The 22,970-nt window shown below is 34.4% G+C and overlaps 3 protein-coding genes across 3 annotated transcripts; 1 reads left to right on the top strand and 2 right to left on the bottom strand.

Annotated features, from left to right (window-relative positions):
• Positions 1-47: 47 nt before the first annotated feature.
• On the bottom strand, positions 48-4,401 carry LOC129802940 (stimulator of interferon genes protein homolog). Its single transcript, XM_055849186.1, has 3 exons — positions 4,253-4,401; positions 3,370-4,185; positions 48-195 (listed from the first exon to the last, which is right to left on the bottom strand). Exons 1-3 carry the CDS (start codon positions 4,257-4,259, stop codon positions 104-106), a joined length of 915 nt encoding a protein of 304 aa, XP_055705161.1. The 5' UTR covers positions 4,260-4,401; the 3' UTR covers positions 48-103.
• Positions 4,402-4,531: 130 nt separating this feature from the next.
• LOC129802938 (transmembrane protein 68) lies at positions 4,532-10,899 on the top strand. The gene is made up of 3 exons (XM_055849183.1): positions 4,532-4,604; positions 4,722-4,860; positions 9,739-10,899. Exons 1-3 carry the CDS (start codon positions 4,532-4,534, stop codon positions 10,517-10,519), a joined length of 993 nt encoding a protein of 330 aa, XP_055705158.1. The 3' UTR covers positions 10,520-10,899.
• On the bottom strand, positions 10,703-22,105 carry LOC129800270 (uncharacterized). Its single transcript, XM_055844545.1, has 4 exons — positions 21,707-22,105; positions 16,531-17,533; positions 10,905-11,036; positions 10,703-10,827 (listed from the first exon to the last, which is right to left on the bottom strand). Exons 1-4 carry the CDS (start codon positions 22,103-22,105, stop codon positions 10,703-10,705), a joined length of 1,659 nt encoding a protein of 552 aa, XP_055700520.1.
• Between the last annotated feature and the right edge of the window lie 865 nt (positions 22,106-22,970).

Here is a 22,970-nt window from a genome sequence, read left to right as displayed (position 1 = left end):
AGTCAATGGACCAAGGTCAGTGGCGGTTAAATATTCAAAAGATCAAATTAAAAAACGACAAATTTTATTTTCTAAAAATAAATGCTTTGTAGAATTTGTCATGCTACTTCTGGACTACTTTAGGAGATAGCTGCTGTTCAACAGCATCAGTGAGAAGCTGGGCCACATCGGTGAACTCTCCGGAGGAAGTTCTGTCTGAAAAATAAATTAAAAAGGAATCATAAAGCTGTGCAGGAGCGGGACAACCCGGTTGCCAATGTATACATGTCCATTACATTATCATTACATCCTGTGAACTGTTATATGCAATATGAAGTGCATGCATCACACCCGTTTCTCAGGTAAGTACATATAAAATCAGTTTAGAATAACTTTAGAATCAGGTTAATTAACCCTCTATCAGGTAAGATCAAAAATCACATTTACTGCGATTACAAGGTGTCTATGGTGTCTATACATTTAAAATAGCTTTTTCCCATTTAGTTATAGGGGAAATTTATTTTCGCAATTTAATTTTTATTATTTTCGCGAGAATTCGTCAGTTAAATCAGCATTTGTCGATATTGACAAACCTGCGGGACGAAATCATTGAAAAACCACTCCTTGAAGAGATATCTGCTCATCCATGCGGATGGTTGATGCCCATATTTTACTGGCAGGTCAAACTTATTCACATGTTTGAGAGCTCTAGGCTTTTCTGACTTTCCAATAACAAAAATGGGCAGCTTGTGATAACCTGTTACATTAGCACAGGCAAGAATTGTGACCCTCTCTTTGTTCACTTTGTATCCGGCAGCTCTTTTTTGGATTTTTTCTGCCAGTGTCTTCTTTGGAAGTGTTTTGTACCATAAGCCAGTTTCGTCGGCGTTTTAGATTTGTTCATAGCAGAGGTCCTCTTCTTCTATCAGTTGTTGATATTTCTCCATAAAAGAAGGGAGATTATGATCTGCTGATGACAGAGCTTCTCCGGACACCGAAAGAGCACGAATGCTGTTCCGCTTCTTCCAATGCGATAGCCATCCTTCACTTGCACAAAAATCTTCCGGGCCATCCTTGCCAGTGAGTTAAAGAAATATTATAAAAAACTTTTATTTTCACCTTTTTCTCTCATATAAACAAACCACACAAATAAAGCTTCTGATGTCTTAGGATACAGTGTCGATGATTGTATACGAGCTCTATTTGCATTATTTAAATGAAGAGAGCTTTCCTTGAGCTGCTCATATTGTTTCAGCCAATCCAGCAGTGTTTGCCTCCCAACATTGTAGGCAGCTCCAACAGAAAAAAGTGATTCTCCTGCCTGGAGACATTCGACAGCTCGAACTTTGTCGAGAATTTTTGTCGTGGTGTGTTTACGTTTCATTTTTTATCACAAATTTGCAACAATTTTATTTAGAAACTTTGATAAAATTAAAATAACACTTCAATTAACACTGGAATTATACTTTCTCAGAATGTAAACAAAATTTTGAATCTTTCAACCGCCAGTGTTTGGCAGCTGTCACCCGGATAACGAAGTGCCGGATAACGAAGAGTCGAGTGTACTCTATCTAAAGCAATAGAGTTTGTAATGAATTAATGCACAGAATTTTAATTCAGTGACTGTTAAGACGTGTGTTTGACATGGGCTCCCCGTGCCCCCATAATAGATTAAAAAAAATTCTTTTCAAAAAATTCATCTATTAACCCTTTGACGACGAGACACTTTTTACGGACTGAAAATCCACAATAAAAATTAAACTGAGAAACGTAATCAATGATAAGTCTTACATCTAAACTTGGAAAGTCCAACAGAGTCTGATTCGGTGTATTTTGTGCTTCTATGAACGATAGGGACAAAAATAGTCCAAAAATTTAAGTAATTTTCCTGACAATACCAATGAATAATATTTTTCGCTTTAATGAAAAATATTACGTATGAGTATTGTAGTTTTTATTGTCAAAAGGGTTTTGCTTAAAAAAATTAGAAGTATAAAAAATAAATAAAATCAATTATGAATTTGAGATTTTAAAAATTCGCCATTTTTGAGCTTAAATATTTACTACATAGCAAATAGCTGGAGATTTGCAAAAAAAATATCCTAGATTACTTGAATCTTTTACTTTGCAATTACGTAAAAACCTAAGAAAAAAATAACTTTAGGTAGTCAGGAAAAATTATTTTCTTTATGGGACACCGGTGCTCCAATCGTCCTTAACTCTTTCCGGACCACAACATATCCAGCGAACGAATTTCAGTAAAACTCACTTTATTGTAAGTCTTACTGGTCAAATATGATACTTTTGTAGAGAAAGAATTTTCTCCGCCTCTGGGAAATTGGAAAACTCATGGGAACTCTAGTCCCCTAAAGAACGTAAAGGATACAAACTTGGACAAACTTCCATTTTCCAAAAGCCAATAATATCAATTTTGTGAATTATTTTTGCATGTCAAATGACTCCTTTACAATGTTGATCACTAAAACAAGAAGAATTATTGACCAGTATCTTGTGGGATGTCCAGGAAGTGCTAAAAAGGACACCCAGCTCCTGCTTGCCAACAGATTCCTCAAAATATTTCACAGAATAACACTTTAACACACATTTCTCTCAACAGGATGTTATTGCAGACACATTAAGCTTTCTCAAGAGCCAAAAAAACACTTCCTGGACAATCAGAATTCACCAAAATCTGGAAGAATAGGAAAAACTTCCTCGAAAGCAATCTCCCTCGCTGCCAAATGTCAAAATTATCGGCCATATTGACAAAAATTTCGCTCCCGCTCGGAATTTTCTTACAAGGTTGGTGTCAAAAAGCAAATGGCGGACATTGGCGGGATAACCTTACATTTGACCTCTAGATTTATGCGGACGAGAGTTCCCATCAAGTTTGAACAAGTTTTTTGAAAATTTATGAAAAAATTGTTAGTTATCATACTTATTGGCCCCGAGAGGTTTTTCCTTATTCTGGTCTAGAAATATAAAAAGGTCACAATATCTGCAAGGAAGCAGAAAATCGAAAATTCACGATTTTTGACCAAGAATATCTTAGCTCAGGAGTTAATTGGGATCCTGCAAAAAATATCCTAGATTTGGACATCCTTATAGTTTGTAATCATCCACAAGAATCGGAATTTTATCGATTCTAAATAGTCTAAAAAAAATCTTTTTTCCATGGGTACCCAGAGTCCCAAAGGAGACGAAAGAGTTAAAGGGTTAGTCTGTAGGAAACTAATCCCAAAATATTAACATTCTATCTCAAGTATATCTGGTACATTGACTGGATGGGTTAATTGTAAACCTTGTAAGCTATTTGAGATCAATTGGACATGTAAACTTTCGCAACTGGGAAGGATGTTAATGGATGGTGTCAGCCGGGATGTAACTTACCATTGTATGGTACTAAGACGACCAAATTCCGGCAGGCTGGACAAGAATTCAGCAAATTCTGCAATTTATGATAGAATTTGTCAAAAACTTCCGGGGCAAAGCATCTCAAGTCTCCATTATGTTTAATTGTCTCGTAGAAGGTCAGGAGGGGAGTTGCAGCCTCTGCTACCACAAAGTATTTCTTCGGTAGGAGTTTGTAGACTGTATTTGAGTAATGCCTGTTCGTCGTACCCGCCCGATCTCGAATAATAAATTCCAAATTGTGAATTTTGATGATATTTTCGCTGCAATCATTGAACAATGGATGGGAATAGAGACTTTTCGGCAGCAGTATAAAGAGTTTCTTCACTGGAATCTCAATGTGTTCAGTACTTTCAAAGTCTTGTATTCTCTCCACTATTCCTTTATTCCCATCACCCTTATTGGCTAGGATGATATTGAGGTAGCCGTAGAAGAAAGAATTTGCCAAACTTGTTCCACAGTCCAATCCTCGGGATTTTCTCAATCCAATTGTCGTGGAATATAGTGAATTACTGTTGTGCCACTGTACGAGACAATACAGGGGTCCAAAGAGAAAACACTTCCAGGCAAGATCGCAGAGATCAGCGAAATTTTCTGTGTAAATACGAGTGAATATTTGGATGACCAAGACAGCAACTGTCCAGGAACATCCGCTGAATGTGAGTTCAGCTATTTGTCGAATATTGTCATATTTATCTCGGTGGTAGATTATTTCACTAGCGAATTGAATTAGACGCCAGATGAGATCACCAAATGAGAGAAACGTTCCAAGAGTGCCCACAATTTCAAAAGTTCCTGGAATATCGATTGATTCCATTGAATTTCCTTGAAAACTGATAAATATATCTCTATAGTATCTTACCTTGCATTGGAATTTAAGTTTTTAATGAAATTCCTAGAGGAAACTGGGAAAAATTACAGTCTTCTTCTGGTTCCCAGAAATTCCTCCTGGCCATGGTAAAAAAAAAACTGCTAGAAAACTGACAGCATGATGTCACATGCAATGTCAACATTGCCAACGCATATTTGCACAAAAACACGGAAAAGATTACTTGCTTTTTTTTTCAATTTTCTCTCCCAATTTTCCAAGCCACGGGCTCCAGCTGATAAATAATGTGACAATAGTGATTGTGAAAAAGTGATGAGTCCACTTCTTTCACAAATGGATGCCCCAACAAATGCCACTTTCATCAAGTACTTTGGAGATTCTCTTGGTAAGTTTTTGGGATATGTTTACTTGGGGTCTTCCGACTCTTTTCCATATGTACATATTTTTTCCTCATTCCCCGAGGTCATAGGCATACTAATTTGACTCTCACCTTCAATTCCAGGCCAATACATCGATCTGGATTACTCAATATGGCTCTCCAGGCTTCTGACACCGCTCATTATCACCTTTATGTTGCCATTGGTATTCGTTGGACTGATTTATTTCACCTCTATTTTTCTCTACATTTACAAATTGCACAGGTAAGTGCCCAAGAATGCTACTATGGACTAATTGCTATGGCATAGTTTGCAAATAACAGAGTTTCCGGGTGATACCATTAAAATATTCCAAGCTTTCCGGAGCCTATACTCATTTCCATTTAACATTTAAAGAACAGGTTTCCTACGGGGATTTCATTAAGAAATTGCCCTGGAAATTTCCAATAAATTACTCAAATTTTTATAGAACCTATCTTCACAAAATATTGCTCAATCTTTGTTTATTTTGCGTTTAAAAGGAAGCGCTTTAATTTTATCAAGGCATGTTTAGTGGTCAACACCAACATTCTTGATAAGAATTTCGCATTTGAGCGTTACCAGTGATAGTCATGTTGATGAAAATGAGTCATTTGCAGATAAGAAAAAACGAACTATTCATAATTCATAGATAAGGAGTATGTTTACAAAGGCAGAATTTCATATTAAGACCGTTTTATGACCCAGAGATTCGTAAAAAATTATTGGCAGAACTTGCAGTTTTTCAGGAACAACTTCTTTGGGGTCATTAAACAAAATGTTGAATGTTACACTAATTGAGAGAACATAAAACTTAATTATCTTTTTTGTTAGGTGCATGTCATATAATTCATGACCAGCGAATAGTTTGGAATATAAAGAAATTAAGCCAGTTTATAATTCAATACCCTGGTTCTAGGGGAAGGCTTTCAGGCTTCCCACACATTCTGGCTTCGAAAACTTTACATTTTTCCCATATTCCTTGAATGAATCTGACCTAATGGCAATATAAAGGGGGTACCGGGATTATGCATATTTTCGAGACCGAGAAAAAGCGCGCGAAACGGCTTTATGCATGCAGAAAATTTGCATACTTTCAGGGGACATCTTTTTTCACCGCCAACGGTTCATATTACGCATTTTGAAATTTACCGGCGCCTCGGAAAAATTGCATACATTTACTATAAGCCATTCAAATGTCCATTTCTTATGCCAACTCCATATAAAAAAAAGGAGTGGCAAAGCATCCCAGGCTTTGCGAAATGCTCGAAGCTCGAACTCGTGACTTAGATGACCGCAAAAGTATTTTCGCATCATTTACCGTTTACCGTTTACCGCTTCTCAACCGATTAGAACTGATTCATGAATCACTCAAAAGATCCCCCAAAATAATTTTAAAAGTAATAGGATTGATTTTCGCATAAAAATTAGTTATCGGTTATGAACCGGTCCAATACCGGTTCAAAACTGATTGGAACCGGTTCAGTTTTGTCGGAAATTCCAAGACCTTTCCAACGACCCCAAACATGATCCCATTCGCTTGATAAATGCGCTCCCTAGTGTCATTTTAACCTTTGACCTTGAAAAATCGTTATTAGGAATGATTCAACGGGATTTTCGTATATATGAGATGTCCGCCTACACTGGTAAAAAAAGGTGGATCATTTTGATTCATTCGCGATCCTTTTGGTGAATCAAATATGATCCATCATTTCAAATGTTTCATTTCGATCCTTTTTTGAAAGATCATTTTGATCAATTGCAAAAGAATCAAATTTTGATACTTTGAATGGTTCACTTTGAGGAGCTTTTCAATGGATCAGTGAATGATACTCTAAAATTGATCAAATGGAACTTTTGAAATGATGACTTTTTAATCTTTTTTAAATGTAATGCATTTGCCCTTCAAAACAAATTAAAAGAAAAACATATATATATGAAATATTTCCAGATATGCGCTTCTAAATGTTCCGAAGCTTGAACGTAGAGCAAAAAACACTTTTTACACAATGAAAATCTAAGGATTTTTTTTCACTATTTGATCAACAGAAAGTTCTCTCTTTCCGGGGGTGGAACACCGACAAAATTACTTGGAATTGTACAAATCCGTGCAACTGGGGATTATTTTAATTTTTGCTTTTTTTACTCACTTTTGGCAAATTTTTCACGTTTTCACAAGTCTCCAAACTTAATCCTTTTTAACCTATAGCATTATAATTTGTAGAAAAGCGCCACTAAATATCTAAAAGGACACAAATTCCACGACAAGCGCACCCCGTTTATTTATGCGCTCAGCGAGTGTCAGTGACTGTCACTGACGTCACTAAAAGTGGCGTGATTATCCAAGCAATCCATTCAAATGTATCACTTTTGACATATCGTACCAAATTTTCAATCGCTGAAATATCACGGTTAAAATTTTAAAGCTATCAATTTTTTAGTTTAAACACGTTCCCCTTATATGAGCAAATACAGTAAACACATTTTTTACTGTTTTAATGGTTTTATTTAGTAAGAAAATTTGTGGAAAATAATCGCAATAGTGATCCAATTGAAATGTTCAATATGATCCATTTGAATGTATCCCATATTTTCTATATTTTTTGGCGTAATATCCTGAAGATTGAAAATAGTTGTCTCAAAAATGTCTCATTCTGCCTTGTTATATTATTCCTTTAAACCTAAAAACTCATTTTCGCTATTTTCCTTTTATTAGTTGGCAGAAAAATATTCTTGAACATCGATCTTTCTGAATTGATCGATTCGAGGAACCTTTCAATGTATCATTGAATGTGATCCTTTACTTGGATCACTGAAGTGATTCATTAAAGAATAATCAATTCAATTCAAGTGATTTGATGAAAATGAACCTTTTAGGCCATGATTCTTTTGAAATGATACCTGGTGATCCATTCATTTTTACCAGTGTAGGTAATCTCTAAAACATATCCCAAAATGAAGAAAATCGCACGACGCGTTTTTGAGCAATCTCTAAAATACATAATTTTAGAAGGGAAGTGGAGGGGTGGGGGTAAATGAGGGGCATGTTAACGATCCTTGGGTTGACTCATGGGGGGGGTCCCCCGAAGGTCCCAAGTCTCTATTTCTAACCGTTTGGCCTCTATAGCTGGCCACCTATATTCAGCTTTCTGGACCTTGTTTTGGCGGACTGTCGTTGCTTATCTGTACGATGAGGTGCAGGTTGGGCTTTATAAGTCACTAAATCATTCTTCTTCTTAATTTCATGAACTAGGTAATGTGAAATACCCGTCTTTTTGGCCACATCTCGGAGGAATAGAGAAGAATTCCTCTGAAAGTACCCCAGCACCCTTTTCTCCATGTCGCGGTCTTGAATTCCAGGCTTCCTGCCACCAGCTTGCTTTCGGACAAACGTCTTTGTATCCTTGAATCGCAATACTACCTTTCGGACTGTTGAGCGCGACTTTCCGATGAGTTTTCCTATTTCCGCATAAGTCGCATTTGGATTTTGTAGGTAAATGTCAACTATCTGTTGTCGGATTCTCTCCATCTTCTTGAGATATCTCAACCAAAAATCAATATTTTTTAACGAGAGTGGTATCAAAATAAAATTAATGAAATGCACTAAAAATAACAACTGACAAACAAAAAGTAGACAATAGTTGAAATTATCAAAATCATATCAAGTGTTGGGGAAATTCAAACGATTCCATGCTTTAGGCTTCCTAAATCATCGATATCTCGGAATTTCTAGGATACCCGATATCTAGGATTTTAAGACCCGGGTTTTCTTGATCCCAGAAATCTAGGATTTTAGGATCTCGGTTTTCAAGATCTCAATACCAAAAAAAACACGAAGAATATCGGGGTTTTGATGCACCCCAGATCATCTATACTCCGAATTTTTCAGGATCTAGGGATCCCGAAAATCTAGGATTTTAGCATCCCGGTGTTCTTGATCTCAGAAATATGAGAATTTAGGATCTCGATTTTCTTGATCCCAGAAATCTGGGATCCTGGGAATCTAGGATATAGCATCCCGGTATTCTTGACTTCAGAAATCTGGAAATTTAGGATCTCTGTTTTCATGATCTCGACATAAAAAAAATACACACAGATCATCGATATCTCGGAATTTGTAGCATAACGGATATCTAGGATTTTAAGACCGGGTTTTCTTGATCCCAGAAATCTAGGATTTTAGGATCTCGGTTTTTAAGATCTCAACGCCAAAAAAAAACACGGAGAATCTCGCGATTTTGACGCACCCTAGATCATCTATACACCGGTATTTTTCAAGATCCCAGGATCCTGGAAATTTAGGATTTTATAATCCCCGTTTTCTTGATCTCAGAAATCTAGGATTTAAGAATCTTGATTTTCATGACCTCGACATAAGAAAGCTCGCATTCCTGAATTTTTGAGGTCCCAAGGTCTTCGTTATTCCCGTATTTGGTTCACGTAAACATTGTTGTCTTAAGTGGGTTTCTGAAAATCAAGTAACAACAGCTGATTTTTAAAAATTTTTGAATGAAATATTACGAAAATATATTGTTTTTAAACCTTGCAATACATATTGTATTTAATCTTTTATTAAAGATATTTACCAATAACAGAAGAATTCCTAAAAATGCTTTCTTAATCTCGAACTTTTTCCCAAACACACGACTTTTATGGAACAAAAGGAGTACTTTGAGCTAAGATAATAATCTCAGTTTAAATAATAATAATAATTGAATAATCTCAGTTTAAATCCTTAACATTTTGTATTTAAAAAAATATAGTTGTATTAGGGAAAAATTGGGAAAATGTGTTTGTTTTTTAGTCTTCGAGGCACAGGTAACTCTTTAAAGCCGAAAACTTGTCTTCTATTTGCGAAATCGTATAAAGCGGTTATGAGACTAGATATTTAGCCCAGGTTCCAAAGTCTTAAAATCTTAAATTAGTAGCCAATTTTATTAGTTTTTCAGAATCATATGGATCATTTTCCCTTAAGATATAATCCTAAGTCTCAATTTTACGAAAAAAACCTTGGCACATGAAGAATTAAAGAAATTAAGCCATATGACTAAGCCTTAGGTCTAAATCCCGTATAAGGGTGCCTTATCCTGAGTTTCGCAAAAAAAACCTTTATTTACTTTGCAGACGAATTATAATGCAAGCGGTATCAAGTGATCTCGACTTCTGGGATGTAGGTCGTAAAATTGTATCGGCTGTATGGGATGCTCATGCATGGCTATACCATGGATACGAAGTGATTGGCCTACATCACCTTCCGCAGGAAGGACCAGCTCTTATTGTATACTACCATGGTGCTGTACCCATTGACATGTACTACTTCGTGGCACGTGTCCTCCTGGCCAAGGATCGCTTAATTTACACAGTTGCCGATCGGTTTCTCTTCAAGATACCCGGCTGGGGCATTATCAGTGATGCCTGCAAAGTGAGTCCGGGTACAATACAATCATGCACTTCGACGTTACGCGACGGTAATTTGCTGGCGATTTCGCCGGGTGGAGTGTACGAGGCTCAGTTTGGAGACAATCGATATGAGTTGCTGTGGAAGAATCGAATAGGATTTGCTAAAGTGGCCATTGATGCAAAAGCCCCCATCATTCCTATGTTTACGCAAAATCTCCGTGAGGCCTTTCGATCAGTGGGAATTCTCAAGAGATGGCTGATAAAGTTTTACAATGCCACACACATCCCAGTACGGCCCATCTATGGGGGCTTTCCGGTGAAATTGCGAACATTTCTAGGACCACCTATTCCCTATGATCCCAATCTGACACCTGAGGAACTCAAGCAGAAGACAGCCTTTGCCATTGAGGAACTGATTAATAAGCATCAGAGGATTCCGGGTGGAATCTTCCATGCACTCCTCGATCGGTTTAGTTTTTTGAGGAAAAGGAGGGCAAGTGACTGAATGCCTTTTTTTTTCTCCTTGAAGTTCTCAGCCATCTCTGCAATTCCAATGCGTGAATTTATCGAATTTTTAAATTATTTTTTCTTTTTAAAAAAAATGTTACTCTTAGGCAAAAATCTTTTATTTTTCAATTCGCAAGAGTAAGATACAGGAGCAATGTGAACCTCCTCCTCACTGTATTATTCATTTTGAGAACCATCTGTGACGGATCAGTTCACCACAAAAGACAATTATACTGAGGATGTAGCCGTACAAGAGAATGATGAATGGTCCCTGAAGGTGCTTCATCGTCAAGACAGTATCTATTTCTGTATTTATGAGGAGATTATTTCACTATTTTATGTGCAAATATATTTAAATAAAAAAAAATTATTTTACAACTCACCCTCGTTATTAGTTGTCCTCATGCGGGCCAGAATTGTGATGTTGTACATAAAATCGTTGTAGAGCTTGAATGTGATGCCATTGTCTTTCAGTATGCTAATGATGTTGTTGAAATCGAGCAGCAAAGGAAATCCTAAGAAGATCAAGATATTGTCATTGTTTTTGGAGGAGAAACGGGAAGAAAACCTCAAAAGATGCTTTTGCATTGTTTTTGTGTGGGTAAGTAAAATCCTTTTGTGGAATGAATTTACCAGGAAGAACAAAGGTACTTCTTGCTCATATTTCATCGACAAGAGTTTCTCATATTCCGCGAAGCTTCATGAGGATTTCATTGAAAAGTCGCGGTTTTTCCAAAGTTTTGCAAACAGATTTTCTCAGGCTTCCCGAGACCATTTTACAGACATTTCTTGAGATTTATCATATTTTTGCTAATTTTTTTCTTAGTTTAGTCAACGGGTAAAAGTGATTTCAAGGAACTTGAGCCTGTTTGGCCAGGGAATTCATGGGAAATCCTGGGAACCCGGGGGATCCACACATTTTTCAGGGAACTCGGGAAATTCATACATTCTTCAGGGCATTTACAGGGAATCCATGCATTTTTCAGGAAACCCTGGGAGTCATGTATTTCTCATGGTACCCAATGGAACCCGAAGAATTCTGGGAGCCCATACATTTTTTCAAGTAACTCACAGAAAACCCTTACATTTTTCAAAAATAAATTTTCTAGAAAACTCATGGGAAAGTCATACATTTTTCAGGAAACCCATATATTAAGTGTGATTCCTTCTAATCACACCTATTGTTCCGGATGAGGAACATTTTAGTTTTAAGTAATTTTGAATTACGATATTTTACAATCAAATATGCCAATTAAGAGTTTTTAAAACATATTAGAATATTTTTTGATACCCAAATTACCACGATTTCAACATAACGTCCTTATATCCTGTTAAGGATACGAATAAATTAACGTAAAAATTAAAAGAATTTGGTTTCACTGAAGCTGTCTACACATTAGACAAATTATTGAAATAGCATTTCAAAGTGACATTGAAAGGAAACTTCAATATTGAAGCGAATATTGAAACCAATATTTCAATAATTGCCTACAGGAATCCTCTGACCACAGAAAGTATCTGATCTGAAGTGTTTTGGGCATAATATACAAGAGAATCCCAGAAGATCTGGGATTTCTGGAGGAAGCTCCAGGAATCCTCTCACAACAGAAGGTATCTGAAGTGTTTTGGGCTATTCAAGAAAATCCCAGAAATTCTGAGATTTTCTGGAGGAAGTAGGTGATTAGTGCTGACCAAGGTAGGTTCTTGAGGAGATAGAACAAAATATATAACAAAATTTCAAGAATCTGGGATTTTCTGGAGGAAGCAGGAGAGATGTGTCTTGACTTAGTTTTTTATCTTGGATGTGTTTTCATTCATGAACAAGGAAAATCCGGCAGTTCTGTGATGTTCTGAAGGAAGAAGATTCCTGACCATTAAAAAATATTGAAGGAAATATCAAATCAATTTGATATTTAGAATTTCTTTGAAATTTTATTTCAATGTGACTGAAATTTTTTATTGACATAATTTGGCCTAAAATATTGAATAAAATGTTCCATATTGAAACAAATATTTCAATATTTGCCTATTAAACAATTTTCTTTAATATTGAAACATTTTTGTCAATATATCTTTGCAATGTGGAGGCAATTTTTGTCAATATTTGATATTGAAAAGAAATATTTCAATAAATTATGTCTAATGTATAGCCAGCTTAAAACTGCTGATTGCTCTGCAAGGGTTTTCGTTACCCCTAATTTCTAAGCATATGGTTCATCCTAAAAGGATTTAAGGACTACTAGACTATTTTTACATAATTTTACTACTAGGAATATCCTATTATTTTGATTAGATCTCAATAGTTTGACTAATGTAACAATTTTAGTTTTAATTATAACGAGTCATTTCACAAAACATGCAAAATTGACATCACTTTGACAATGAATATCAAAGAAACTAGGATGTTAAATGAGTCTGCACCTTTATCATCCTATTCTCCATACTCTCAAATATATCTTATATCATTTTGGGAAAATTCCAACTAATAGTTTTCTAGTTATAAACGATTAAAAATTGTTAAGTTCCCAATTAATTTAGGTCATTATGGTCAGTTAATTCACATCTTAATCAGCAGTTTCGGTCAGCAAAATAAAGAATATGCTAGTCTGCAATGACGCATTGAGGGCTCACAAAGTCTATCCTAGCAATTAAAGTGGGGTAAAAATAATTTTGTATAAATAGTCTAAGAAATTGTTCAATAAATCAGATTCGCACAGAGAACCGAGGACTTCTCATTCCAGCGGCAATAAGTAAATTGCCTTTATTCAAGGGGGAGATATTAGGGTCGGAAGTGGTGTACAGTTGAAAATGAAGTGCTTGGAAGTCTTTGGAAGTGGAAGTGTCCGAAAATAAAGTCTTCTTTGTTTAATTCCAAATTTTGCACACTCTAACGCTACTTTTGGATCAGATTTTTAATTCGAACGGCATTATAATTTGAAAACCAGTGATAAGCCCAGATAAGCTTATGGTAGCTGAGATTCTATACAGGTGACCTCGAAATGCGTGCAACTCGGGGTGCTTGCAACTCGGAATGCGTGAAAATTCGATTGTGAGTTGAATTTTGGGGGTAAAGAATCGCGTCGAGTAAACTGCTCTCGGCAGTCGAAATGGAGGAAATTGGCTCGACGCGATTCTTTACCCCCAAAATTCAACAAGCTCAGGCAGACTAGAGGGTACTTTAACTTAATTAGGCGTAAGTAGGGTACAAGCGCCTGGCAAGTTGGCCTTTTTATATGGAGCAATTTGAAGCCAATTCCTAAATTGATCTCGGACTCAGCTCACAGTGCTCCAAGGAAAAAAATTATTTAAACAACAATTTAGTATATTTATCCCTCCATACGGAAAGGTATCTTATAATACGGGAAAACGTCTCAATTTTTAAATATTTTTTAGAATAACGATCACGAGTGCAGAAAAATTCCCATGCGCATTTGTATGTGAAAGTAAGAAATTGGCTTCAACTTTGAAGGCCACTTGCCGGGGACTAGGTAGGGTACCTTCGAATAAGGAGCAATTGGGGCATTTTATAAATCGGGATTTTTCCCCAATTTTCAAATTAAACTGGATACCATGCACAAACGAATTGTAAAGCGGGTAAATGGATTATGGTAAATATTGCTGCATTATATTTGACCAGTGTATTTATTTACTGTATTTACTATACTGTATGAGTAAAGTGGTCAAATTTCAATCACTGTTAAATATTTATTGATAGTTCAATTGAATAAACTATAACAACTGGTGTTTGTGAAACAGTGAACTACACAAATAAAGTATGATTAGTGGGATTTCTCCTCTCTGTGTTAATTGAACTAATAAATAAATTGTGTTCCTAAATAAATCAAAAAATTAATTAAATAAATAGAAAATTAATTGAATTCGTAAATCTAATTTTCCACTTATAGCATTTAATAATGAGAAGCTTAGAGCAAATGCACTTTCATACTAAAATATATAAAATAGCCCACTACTCTTGCTCTGAGTGACACTTAGGGTAAAGTGATATAAGTTGGACATGGCTTATTTCTTTATAAATACAGTACAAAATTTGTTTTTAAGCAGAATGCACCAAATTATAAAACTAAAGCATTAAAAATATACAAATAAAAATGAAGTACTAAATTTATCAAGAAAAAAAGCCCTGTCCAACTTGTACCACTTTACTCTATGCTGTGCTTTTCTTTACATAAAAATATTGAGAATAAAATAGATACAAAAAATTATGCAGGACGATCAGTTAAATCAATTTACCTCATGATAAAAGTATACTAATAACTGGTACATCTTACAGATCAAGAAAATTTAATAAAATCAAAAATTACATTTCTTTCTTTCTCAAACGTTATATATTTCTTTCTCTTTTGATCATCATAACAAATTAAATTTAATTCAATCCAATTTGAGTGCCAAAAAACGGGAAAGCCATTATGCAAAACGTTTGAGACAGAAAGGGATAGGATTTCATGAAATTTTCCTGATAAAGGTGTGCCAGAGGTCTTATTACAATAGGAAGATCATTAACCAATGGGAGATATATATTTGTGTGTTGTAATTAGGTACTTAATCCTGAAACCATATTAGGAGAGGATGGGGTAGTTTCAGACATACAAGTCATTCGGAATTATAAAATTTTCGGGTAATAAATTTAATACTTGCAAAAGAAGTGAAATGTAGGTGGATTAAAATAACTGGAATACATTTATTCGATGTTGTTTGCCATACGAGTCCTTGAAATCTTCAGCTGCTTAAATTTACCCCATCATTCACTATATAGAACTTGCTACGAGGTATTCAATTTCAATAATCAGATTATCACATCCGTGCTTTTAATTAAACGTCTATAGAGATCGATACTGCCTGAGAAGGCATTTCTTTAGGACTATTAGGAATTAGGTTCTTAAATGGTGTTGGAATGGTCACTCGACAGAATACCACCTTTTACACAAAAGATGAGAGTCTCTTGGGAATTTATAATGATGCTTCGAAAACAGAAATCCCATTCACACATTTGTCTATTGATTCCAATATTGATGATCACAATGGCTCAAAAGCTTCTGTTTTAATTAAACCCTTTCAGCTATTGCATTATATTTAACAATATAGCATTGTAATTTAGGGTTGCTTGTGGTACACAAAAGATAGTATATTATAGAATAGATTTTATGCAAAGATTGATGGCAAGAAATTTTACTAAACGTGAAAATTGAATACACCAAATAGGATGCTAAAGGCATTAAATTCATATAAATCACTGACATAGTTATTTGTGCTTTATTTTATTTGGAAAAGCGCTTTTGGGTAAATTGTGTAAGTTTCCTATAGAGACTTTTAGAAAGGGTTTATTGGGTTCTATAGTTTAGGTTAAATGAAGGATTTTATCGATAAACCTGTCAGACTTTATCTTGTCATCCCTCATACATTTATTGTCAATCCTGAGTATTCATGCAATAATGAACGCTTTAAATGGAAGATTAAACATTGATGAATCTTTAATACACAATAACAAAAAATGGAAAATTTACACAAATATAACATTCTTTCAAAAAAAAAAAAAAAAATAACTCTAGGTTACCATTGTAAGGGAAAGTGGGGCAATTTGCATATGAATGCTACTTAGGAAAATTTAAGGTGTATTTTGAGGATTTTAAATAATTCTTCGCGAATTGTCCCATGGGTCCAATGCGTTTTGTCAAGATTAAAAACAGGGGCATGACGTTTCCTATGTTTCCCATATGTTTTTAGCGTGCCGAAAAAACTTTTGAGTTTATTAGCTGTTTTCTGTCATTGTAGAGTGAATTGCCAAAAAACACAAATACAAAATAAAAGCCAATTTAATATAGAATAGGCAACCGAAGACCCCAAATTGGCAACCTACGTAGTTTTGGAGATATCACGTGAAATGTGTAAGAAAACAGGGAAAAATTTACACTAAAACTGGTCGCATTTTTCAGAGCTACTGTCACCCCCCTGATTAAAAATATAAAAAATCTGTTTAAGAAAATACCTTACCTTTTGTAGTTATAATTTCCATAGGGTTCGAAAATACATTGTCGCGAAAACCAAAAATTAAATCATTGTAATTGTTACTGAGGACAAACATCCGGTTTGCCAAGAGAATTTGTTTCCCTTCTCTTACGCGCACTAGACTCTCAGTAGTTGGTTGAAAATCTGCAGATATGTTGAATCTTTTAAGTACAACTTTGTCAGTTTCATCTCCATTGTCGAACCAATCGTGATACTCAGCGCGACCACCAAAGGGTAGCCCAGAGATCAGAATCTTCTCTCTGGTATCAATCTGATCATCGAAGATGGGATTCGTGAAGACCGTGATGAGTTTTGAAGTATAGATGGTGGCTATATTTAGTCCATAGAGTGCGATACTGATGAAGAGGAGCCTAAGTGGCATGTGATTTGGACGATTGTTGGTACTGATCCCAATTAGCACTTGCCAAGCATTTAGAAGGCATAGGATGTACAATTTGTGGTGGTGGTTTTCACGATGGGAAAACCTACCCAAGACATACCACATAGATCCAGCCCAGATTAGTGAGAAAATTAACAGTAGCCATGTACTGTATAGGAAAATCACCAGGAGACTCTTCCATGGAGCTCTGTATTCAGCTAGCGGAGCATACCAAGTATAACTGTCCTCCATATAGGTTACCGATTGACCAAAATCTTCGAGATCGTTGTCAGGGAAGAAGGATCCAATCAAAAGGTCACATCTTCTCTCTACTAGTTCATTTAGTAGATCTGTAGCTACCCCATCTTCTATATCTCCGCGACTCATGTTTGTACAGACGATCTCAGGATCGAACTTCATTTGATCCCAGATTACCCGGATGAGAGCCAATTCGATTCCCGTTTCGCATTCTTCGTCGACAAAAGGCGGGGACACCTGACAACAGATCCTCAAGTTACAATCATTTAGAGTCATAGTGGTTGTCTCTAGGGCTTGTTCTTGAAGTGCCGCTAAACCACGGATTTTTCCGTCATGGCAGGAATCAAGCCGCTTGGCAATAATTTTTTCTAAAGAAGTAAGATATGATAAAGAATGATTTTATTGTGTCTGGAACTCAAATTGTACTAATTTTTTATTAAAGGGGCTAAATCGGTTTTATTAAATGGGGCACTCAATGGGTCAAGTGGTAGAGCATTCGCTCTGTGATGCAAGTATCCCAGGTTCGAATCCTTTAGGTCACCAGGAATTTTTTCTGGCGTTAAAGGTGTTCGAATTGTATCCAGTGAGCTTCACTGTACTTGTTTCCACGGGCATGGGACTGACAACCTCATCCCATATAAGAAAAAAGAATAATGCATGTCTAGAAATCCCCTTGCGGAAAGGCCTTGTTCCTTCATGGAATGTTGTGCCAGCTTTATTATTATTATTATTAAACCGGTTAAACGGTTTGAGATAGTGATTCAAGGGTTCACGTTCAAGGGAAATTTCAGTTTCTCAACGATTAAAATTTAAAAACTTTCTTCAAAATTAAATCTTCAAAGAGCGATATAATATCATTAGCAGTTTTCGAAATAAACTAAAAACCGGGTTTAAAAAGGTCTGCCACTGGTTTTTCAGAAAAGTTATGAAAGAAAAATAAAATTGCTTATGAAGAGCGAATTTTAGTATGTTTTGGTATGAGTAACAAGCATACAAATAAAAAAGTGAATTCATGTAAGGTAAATTATTTACCGGTACTTTACCGATTCATTATCAATGTAAAGCAAATGCAACCGGATTGGAAATTTCAAGACCTTTCAAAAATCTAAATTTAAGCAATTTTGTTAAAAATTGAGCCTCTTTGGAGTGGTTGACCTTGGACTTTCGAAAATTTAAAATGGCGAATTTTACGGTCAGGTGTGTATGGACGAAACGTGCGAAACGTTCACCTGCAAGCTATACAAAACCTCCAAAAATTAATTAAATGAAAAATGAAACGAATTTGAGGTTGTTTTTTTTTCTAGGAGTGGTCACTGAAGACAGGAAGTCAATATCTTTCATCGTTTAACTTACAGAAGGGTAACAAGTTGAAGAAAAAATGATTCTGTACCGCTCAGTCTTTGAATTCGAATAGTAAAAAAAAAACTTTATAAATGATTGCTTGACCCTTTAACGAAGAGACATTTTTTACGGACTGAAAATCAACAATAAAACTGAGAAAGATAATCAATGATAAGTCTTACATCTAACCTTGGAAAGTTCAACAGAGTCTGATTCGGTGTATTTTATGCTTCTATGAACGATAGGGACAAAAATAGCCCAAAAATTTAAGTAATTTATCTGACAATATCAATGAATAATATTTTTTGCTTTAATGAAAAATATTACATATGTGTATTGTAGTTTATATTGCCAAAAGGGTTTTGCTTAAAAATTATTAGAAGTATAAAAAATAAATAAAGTCAATTATGAATTTGTGAATTTTTAAATTCACCATTTTTGAGCTTAAATATTTACTACATAGCAATAGCTAGAGACTTGCAAAAAATATTCTAGATTCCTTCAACCTTCTACTTTACAATTATGTACAGACATAAGAAAAAAAAAACTTTAGGTAGTCAGGAAAATTTAGTTTCTTTATGGGACACCGGTGTTCCAATCGTCCTTAAAGGGTTAACTCTAAACTGAAGGGAATTACCAATTCGGTAGCTCAAATTCATTACTGTAACCAAATAAAACAGCAAGTTATCTTTAATTTTTTTTAACACAATAAAAAAATCTTAAACATATTTAAAGTTGTGTCAGACAGGATACTAACATTTAAAAATTTTCAAAATTCAGCCGTTAGAATCTGATTTTTTGAGATCTTTATTGATAAAATGTTCTTTGCAGTGGTCACGATCATTCAGTTTTGATTCACCTGAAGTCACAAAACTAAATTTCCGATTAGCTGATGAGTTAAACTCGTACTTTAACGAAAGGTTTTAAAAAAAAAACTGAATTTAGGATTTTTTGGAGAACTTTATATACAAAAAATTATTATTTTCGCCGTATTTTATATCACGTTTCGCACTGTAAAATAAGGTGTGACCTATATGAAAATAAAAATCCTTTGTTAAAGCACTAAATTGTCGTATCTAGAACAAGTATGTAAAATTTAAATAAAAGCAGAGCATTAGCTTTTGATAAATTTTAACTATCGATTTCAAAAATTAAATTTTGAGAAAAAAGATCCGAAAAAATGTCTAAAGGCTATATCTCTTAAAAATTTAATACGTATGACTCAAAATTTTCATACACATAGGGTAAATGTCCTAATTCAAAACCATTTCCAGACTCCTTAACTTTAACAGAAGATTCATCATATTAAGTTAATATTTTTCTGAAGAAAATTACATAAATTTGTTCCTAAACTCTTCTAGTATGTTACTGTTTAGTGAAAATTCTTCAGATATAAATTGAAAACTTCTTAAATACAAGAAAAATACACGAGTGCAAAATGCTTCTATTGGAAACATTTTAATCCAAATGGAGACAAGGGAAAGTTTCTAATTGGAGACAAACAGTTAAAGTGAAACCGCGACGAAAAGCTTCCAAAACCCTGTTCAGTTGCTCTTCACTGTAGGATTTGTTCTTATTCCTGGTCTTTTCTCCTTTCCCATCTAAAACAATAAGAAAATCTCTCCAAAAAAAATGATATTTCCGGGGTTCCCTATTGAAGCATCTGCAGACACTTCAGAAAAACCCTTTTTGTTCACGAAATAGGTAATTATTTCATTTGAAAACTTCACGTACAATTAACAATAAATATTAGCACTTAATTTCACATAATTCTGCCAGAAATATTACATATATGTAAAAAAAAGTAATAAAGAACAATCACCCTAATGTGTTTTTCATTGTAAAACATGGTTGATTGATGAAAAATTCGATGGTGAAAACGTACACTTTTAATTTTTCTGAGAAATTAACAAATTAAAATTTGTGAATATGAGTGGATTTTTGCTTTATACGGAGCAAAATTACCTAAATAATGAAACTGAGGTATAGAAAATATATAAATAAAAATTTAATACTGTATTTATCATGGAAAAAATGACGTTTCCATTTGGAGTAGCGAAAAGTTTCCATTTGGAACAGGTTTTGAATTTGCTTAATTTACTCTATTGCACTATTTTACAAAAAATTGTATTGCAAAATATACGTATCACGCGTATCCCCTTATCACAAATCACTGAGAAAAAAGAGGGTGCTATTAACTTTTTTTCCTCGTAACTTTAACACTTTTTAGGTGTAAAAATATGTCAACATTTTCTAATGTTAATTTTACACCTTTTTAAGTGTAAAATTAACATGAAAAAGGGTAACTTTAACCCATAATACACCTAAAAAGCATAATATTTACACCGATTTCGGATCAATAATGCAGCGTAAAATTAACATTTCCGGAATGTTATTTTAACTTTTTCGGATTTCTCTCAGTAATCCTACCAAGACCCGGTCAAATTGACCGGTTTAAACCTTTTTAAAAGTAACACATATTTAAAAGGCACAATCAAACTTTATGTCACTATCAATCTTTATGAATTTCTTAAAATATGCGTGTATAATATATTTTTCAGTGTTTAAATTTTAAAAACTCAGAAATTTGACACTTTTAGGTGTAAAAATATATCAACATTTTTTAATGTTAATTTTACACCTTTTTAAGTGTAAAATTAATATGAAAAAGGGTAACTTTAACCCATAATATACCTAGAAAGCATAATATTTACACCGATTTCGGATCAACAATGCAGGGTAAAATTAACATTTCCGGAACTATTTTAACTTTTTCGGATTTCTCTCATTGTAGTACGCTCGAACATTCGATCTAGCAAAAGTTACTTATCGATTTTACTAGGTTATTACTGAATAGTAAAAATGCCTTACCACATCTTCCATCCACAGTCCTTTGATAAAGTCTTGTACTAAAAATATCATATGTGACGATACCACTTGCAAAAGCGTAAACTACATCGGTTATATCAAATAAATCCAGCAATTTTTTGAAAAATCTCTCTACAAAATTTTGTAGGTTGCCTGATGTAGCCAAAACTTTTGAATTATTGAAGATAATCAGAAACTTTGCCCGCTGACTCCATACAATGGATTTCTTTAGTTTGTTTTTAATTAAGTTAATAATCTGAAAATTTTAATATCATTTAATAAAGGACAAAAAAGATGAATTTGTGCAGAGCATACTTTCTCATGACTGTCCGTGATCAGGATATAGTAATCAGAAGGTGTAATTGGTTTGAAGGAATTTTCATTGAAATTTTCTGCACGTTCATCAGAATCTGTTGCAATTCGAATGAGGCTCTCTTTGAAGAATTCTTTTTCAACCAAATTATTCACAATTTCGGCAAATGACACATCAATTTCACGTGCTGGGCTTGTGAGATTAGTCATGTGAACTAGGGAAATGGATTTTGTTCGTAGTATCCGATTTTCAGTGAAGTAGAAACTTGCAATATTCTTTATGCATTCAACACCACTGTTCCACGTCCTGGGACCACGCAAACTTCTGCTTCTCAAATAAACTACACTATTTCCCAACGATAAAATTGCGGAAAAGATGATGGTACCAAATGGTAACTGCATATTTGCAGTGATAGCTCCTTTTTGAGTGAGATAGAACACTTGAAAATTTTAAGCATGAATGGCTTGAAGACAGAAAGAATCATCAATTTCACGTTATTGCGCTATTTTCGTGCTGATAAGTATATATTACGTGACTTATTATATCTGGGTAATTAAATTTTATAAGGATTATCCTCCAATCATGCACTTTAACGATGAAATGCTAAATTTAATTTAAACCCCAGGGTTATTTTGAGGTGAAAAGAATCCACCCACATTCATCGCCCAGAACTCCTTCCTCTGCTTTTCTATTGAACTTTCGAGAGAAGTTCATTCATCAATTGATTGCTTAATTATATCGATAAGTAGGTGGGTTTTGGGGTTTCTCACCGTTTTAAGCATGTCTTAAATTAAATTTTTCTTGCGTTTAAACCTATCTAATATTAAGGGAAAATGTAATGTTTTTCTCAATTGAAAGTACATTGTGAAAATTCATGAGAATTTTGTAGAATTAATTTACATTTTATTATATAAATGTTATAAATGATCTTTTAAAGAAAAATAAATTTCATCAACAAAAACAAAATTATTGAAACCAATAAATAGAGAAATTGATGGAAAAACTATAACTTCTTCACTTTCACAATTTTATTTTTTACTGACCTTTCTAGGATGAATGTACTTTTCATGAGGTATCAAATATGGTAGGGGAAAACACATGTAAACAGGAAATGGTTACATTGCATTTTGACTTGGATTAAAATGGGCAGAAAAACTATACAGTGAAGAAAACAAATTAACACTATTTATTGTATAGTTCTTATTGTTATATTATGTAACATGGGCATCAGTCAATAAATTATTATTATTATTATTAATTATAGTT

The sequence above is a fragment of the Phlebotomus papatasi genome, chromosome 2 (genome assembly GCF_024763615.1).
Source record: "Phlebotomus papatasi isolate M1 chromosome 2, Ppap_2.1, whole genome shotgun sequence".
NCBI classification, from domain to species: domain Eukaryota; kingdom Metazoa; phylum Arthropoda; class Insecta; order Diptera; family Psychodidae; genus Phlebotomus; species Phlebotomus papatasi.
The sequence above is the reverse complement of the archived record's forward strand: the minus strand, read 5'-3'. Positions and strand labels throughout refer to the sequence as shown.

Coding starts and splice junctions, on each gene's coding strand:
- LOC129802938 (XM_055849183.1), top strand. CDS start 4,532: ATGAGTCCACTTCTTTCACAAATGGATGCCCCAACAAATGCCACTTTC. Junction 4,605..4,721: donor GTACTTTGGAGATTCTCTTG/GTAAGTTTTTGG, acceptor CTTCAATTCCAG/GCCAATACATCGATCTGGAT. Junction 4,861..9,738: donor TACATTTACAAATTGCACAG/GTAAGTGCCCAA, acceptor TTTACTTTGCAG/ACGAATTATAATGCAAGCGG.
- LOC129802940 (XM_055849186.1), bottom strand. Junction 196..3,369: donor CGTCTTAGTACCATACAATG/GTAAGTTACATC, acceptor TTTATTTTTCAG/ACAGAACTTCCTCCGGAGAG.
- LOC129800270 (XM_055844545.1), bottom strand. CDS start 22,105: ATGCAGTTACCATTTGGTACCATCATCTTTTCCGCAATTTTATCGTTG. Junction 17,534..21,706: donor TCACGGACAGTCATGAGAAA/GTATGCTCTGCA, acceptor ATTATTGCCAAG/CGGCTTGATTCCTGCCATGA. Junction 11,037..16,530: donor GGAAATTATAACTACAAAAG/GTAAGGTATTTT, acceptor TGATCTTCTTAG/GATTTCCTTTGCTGCTCGAT.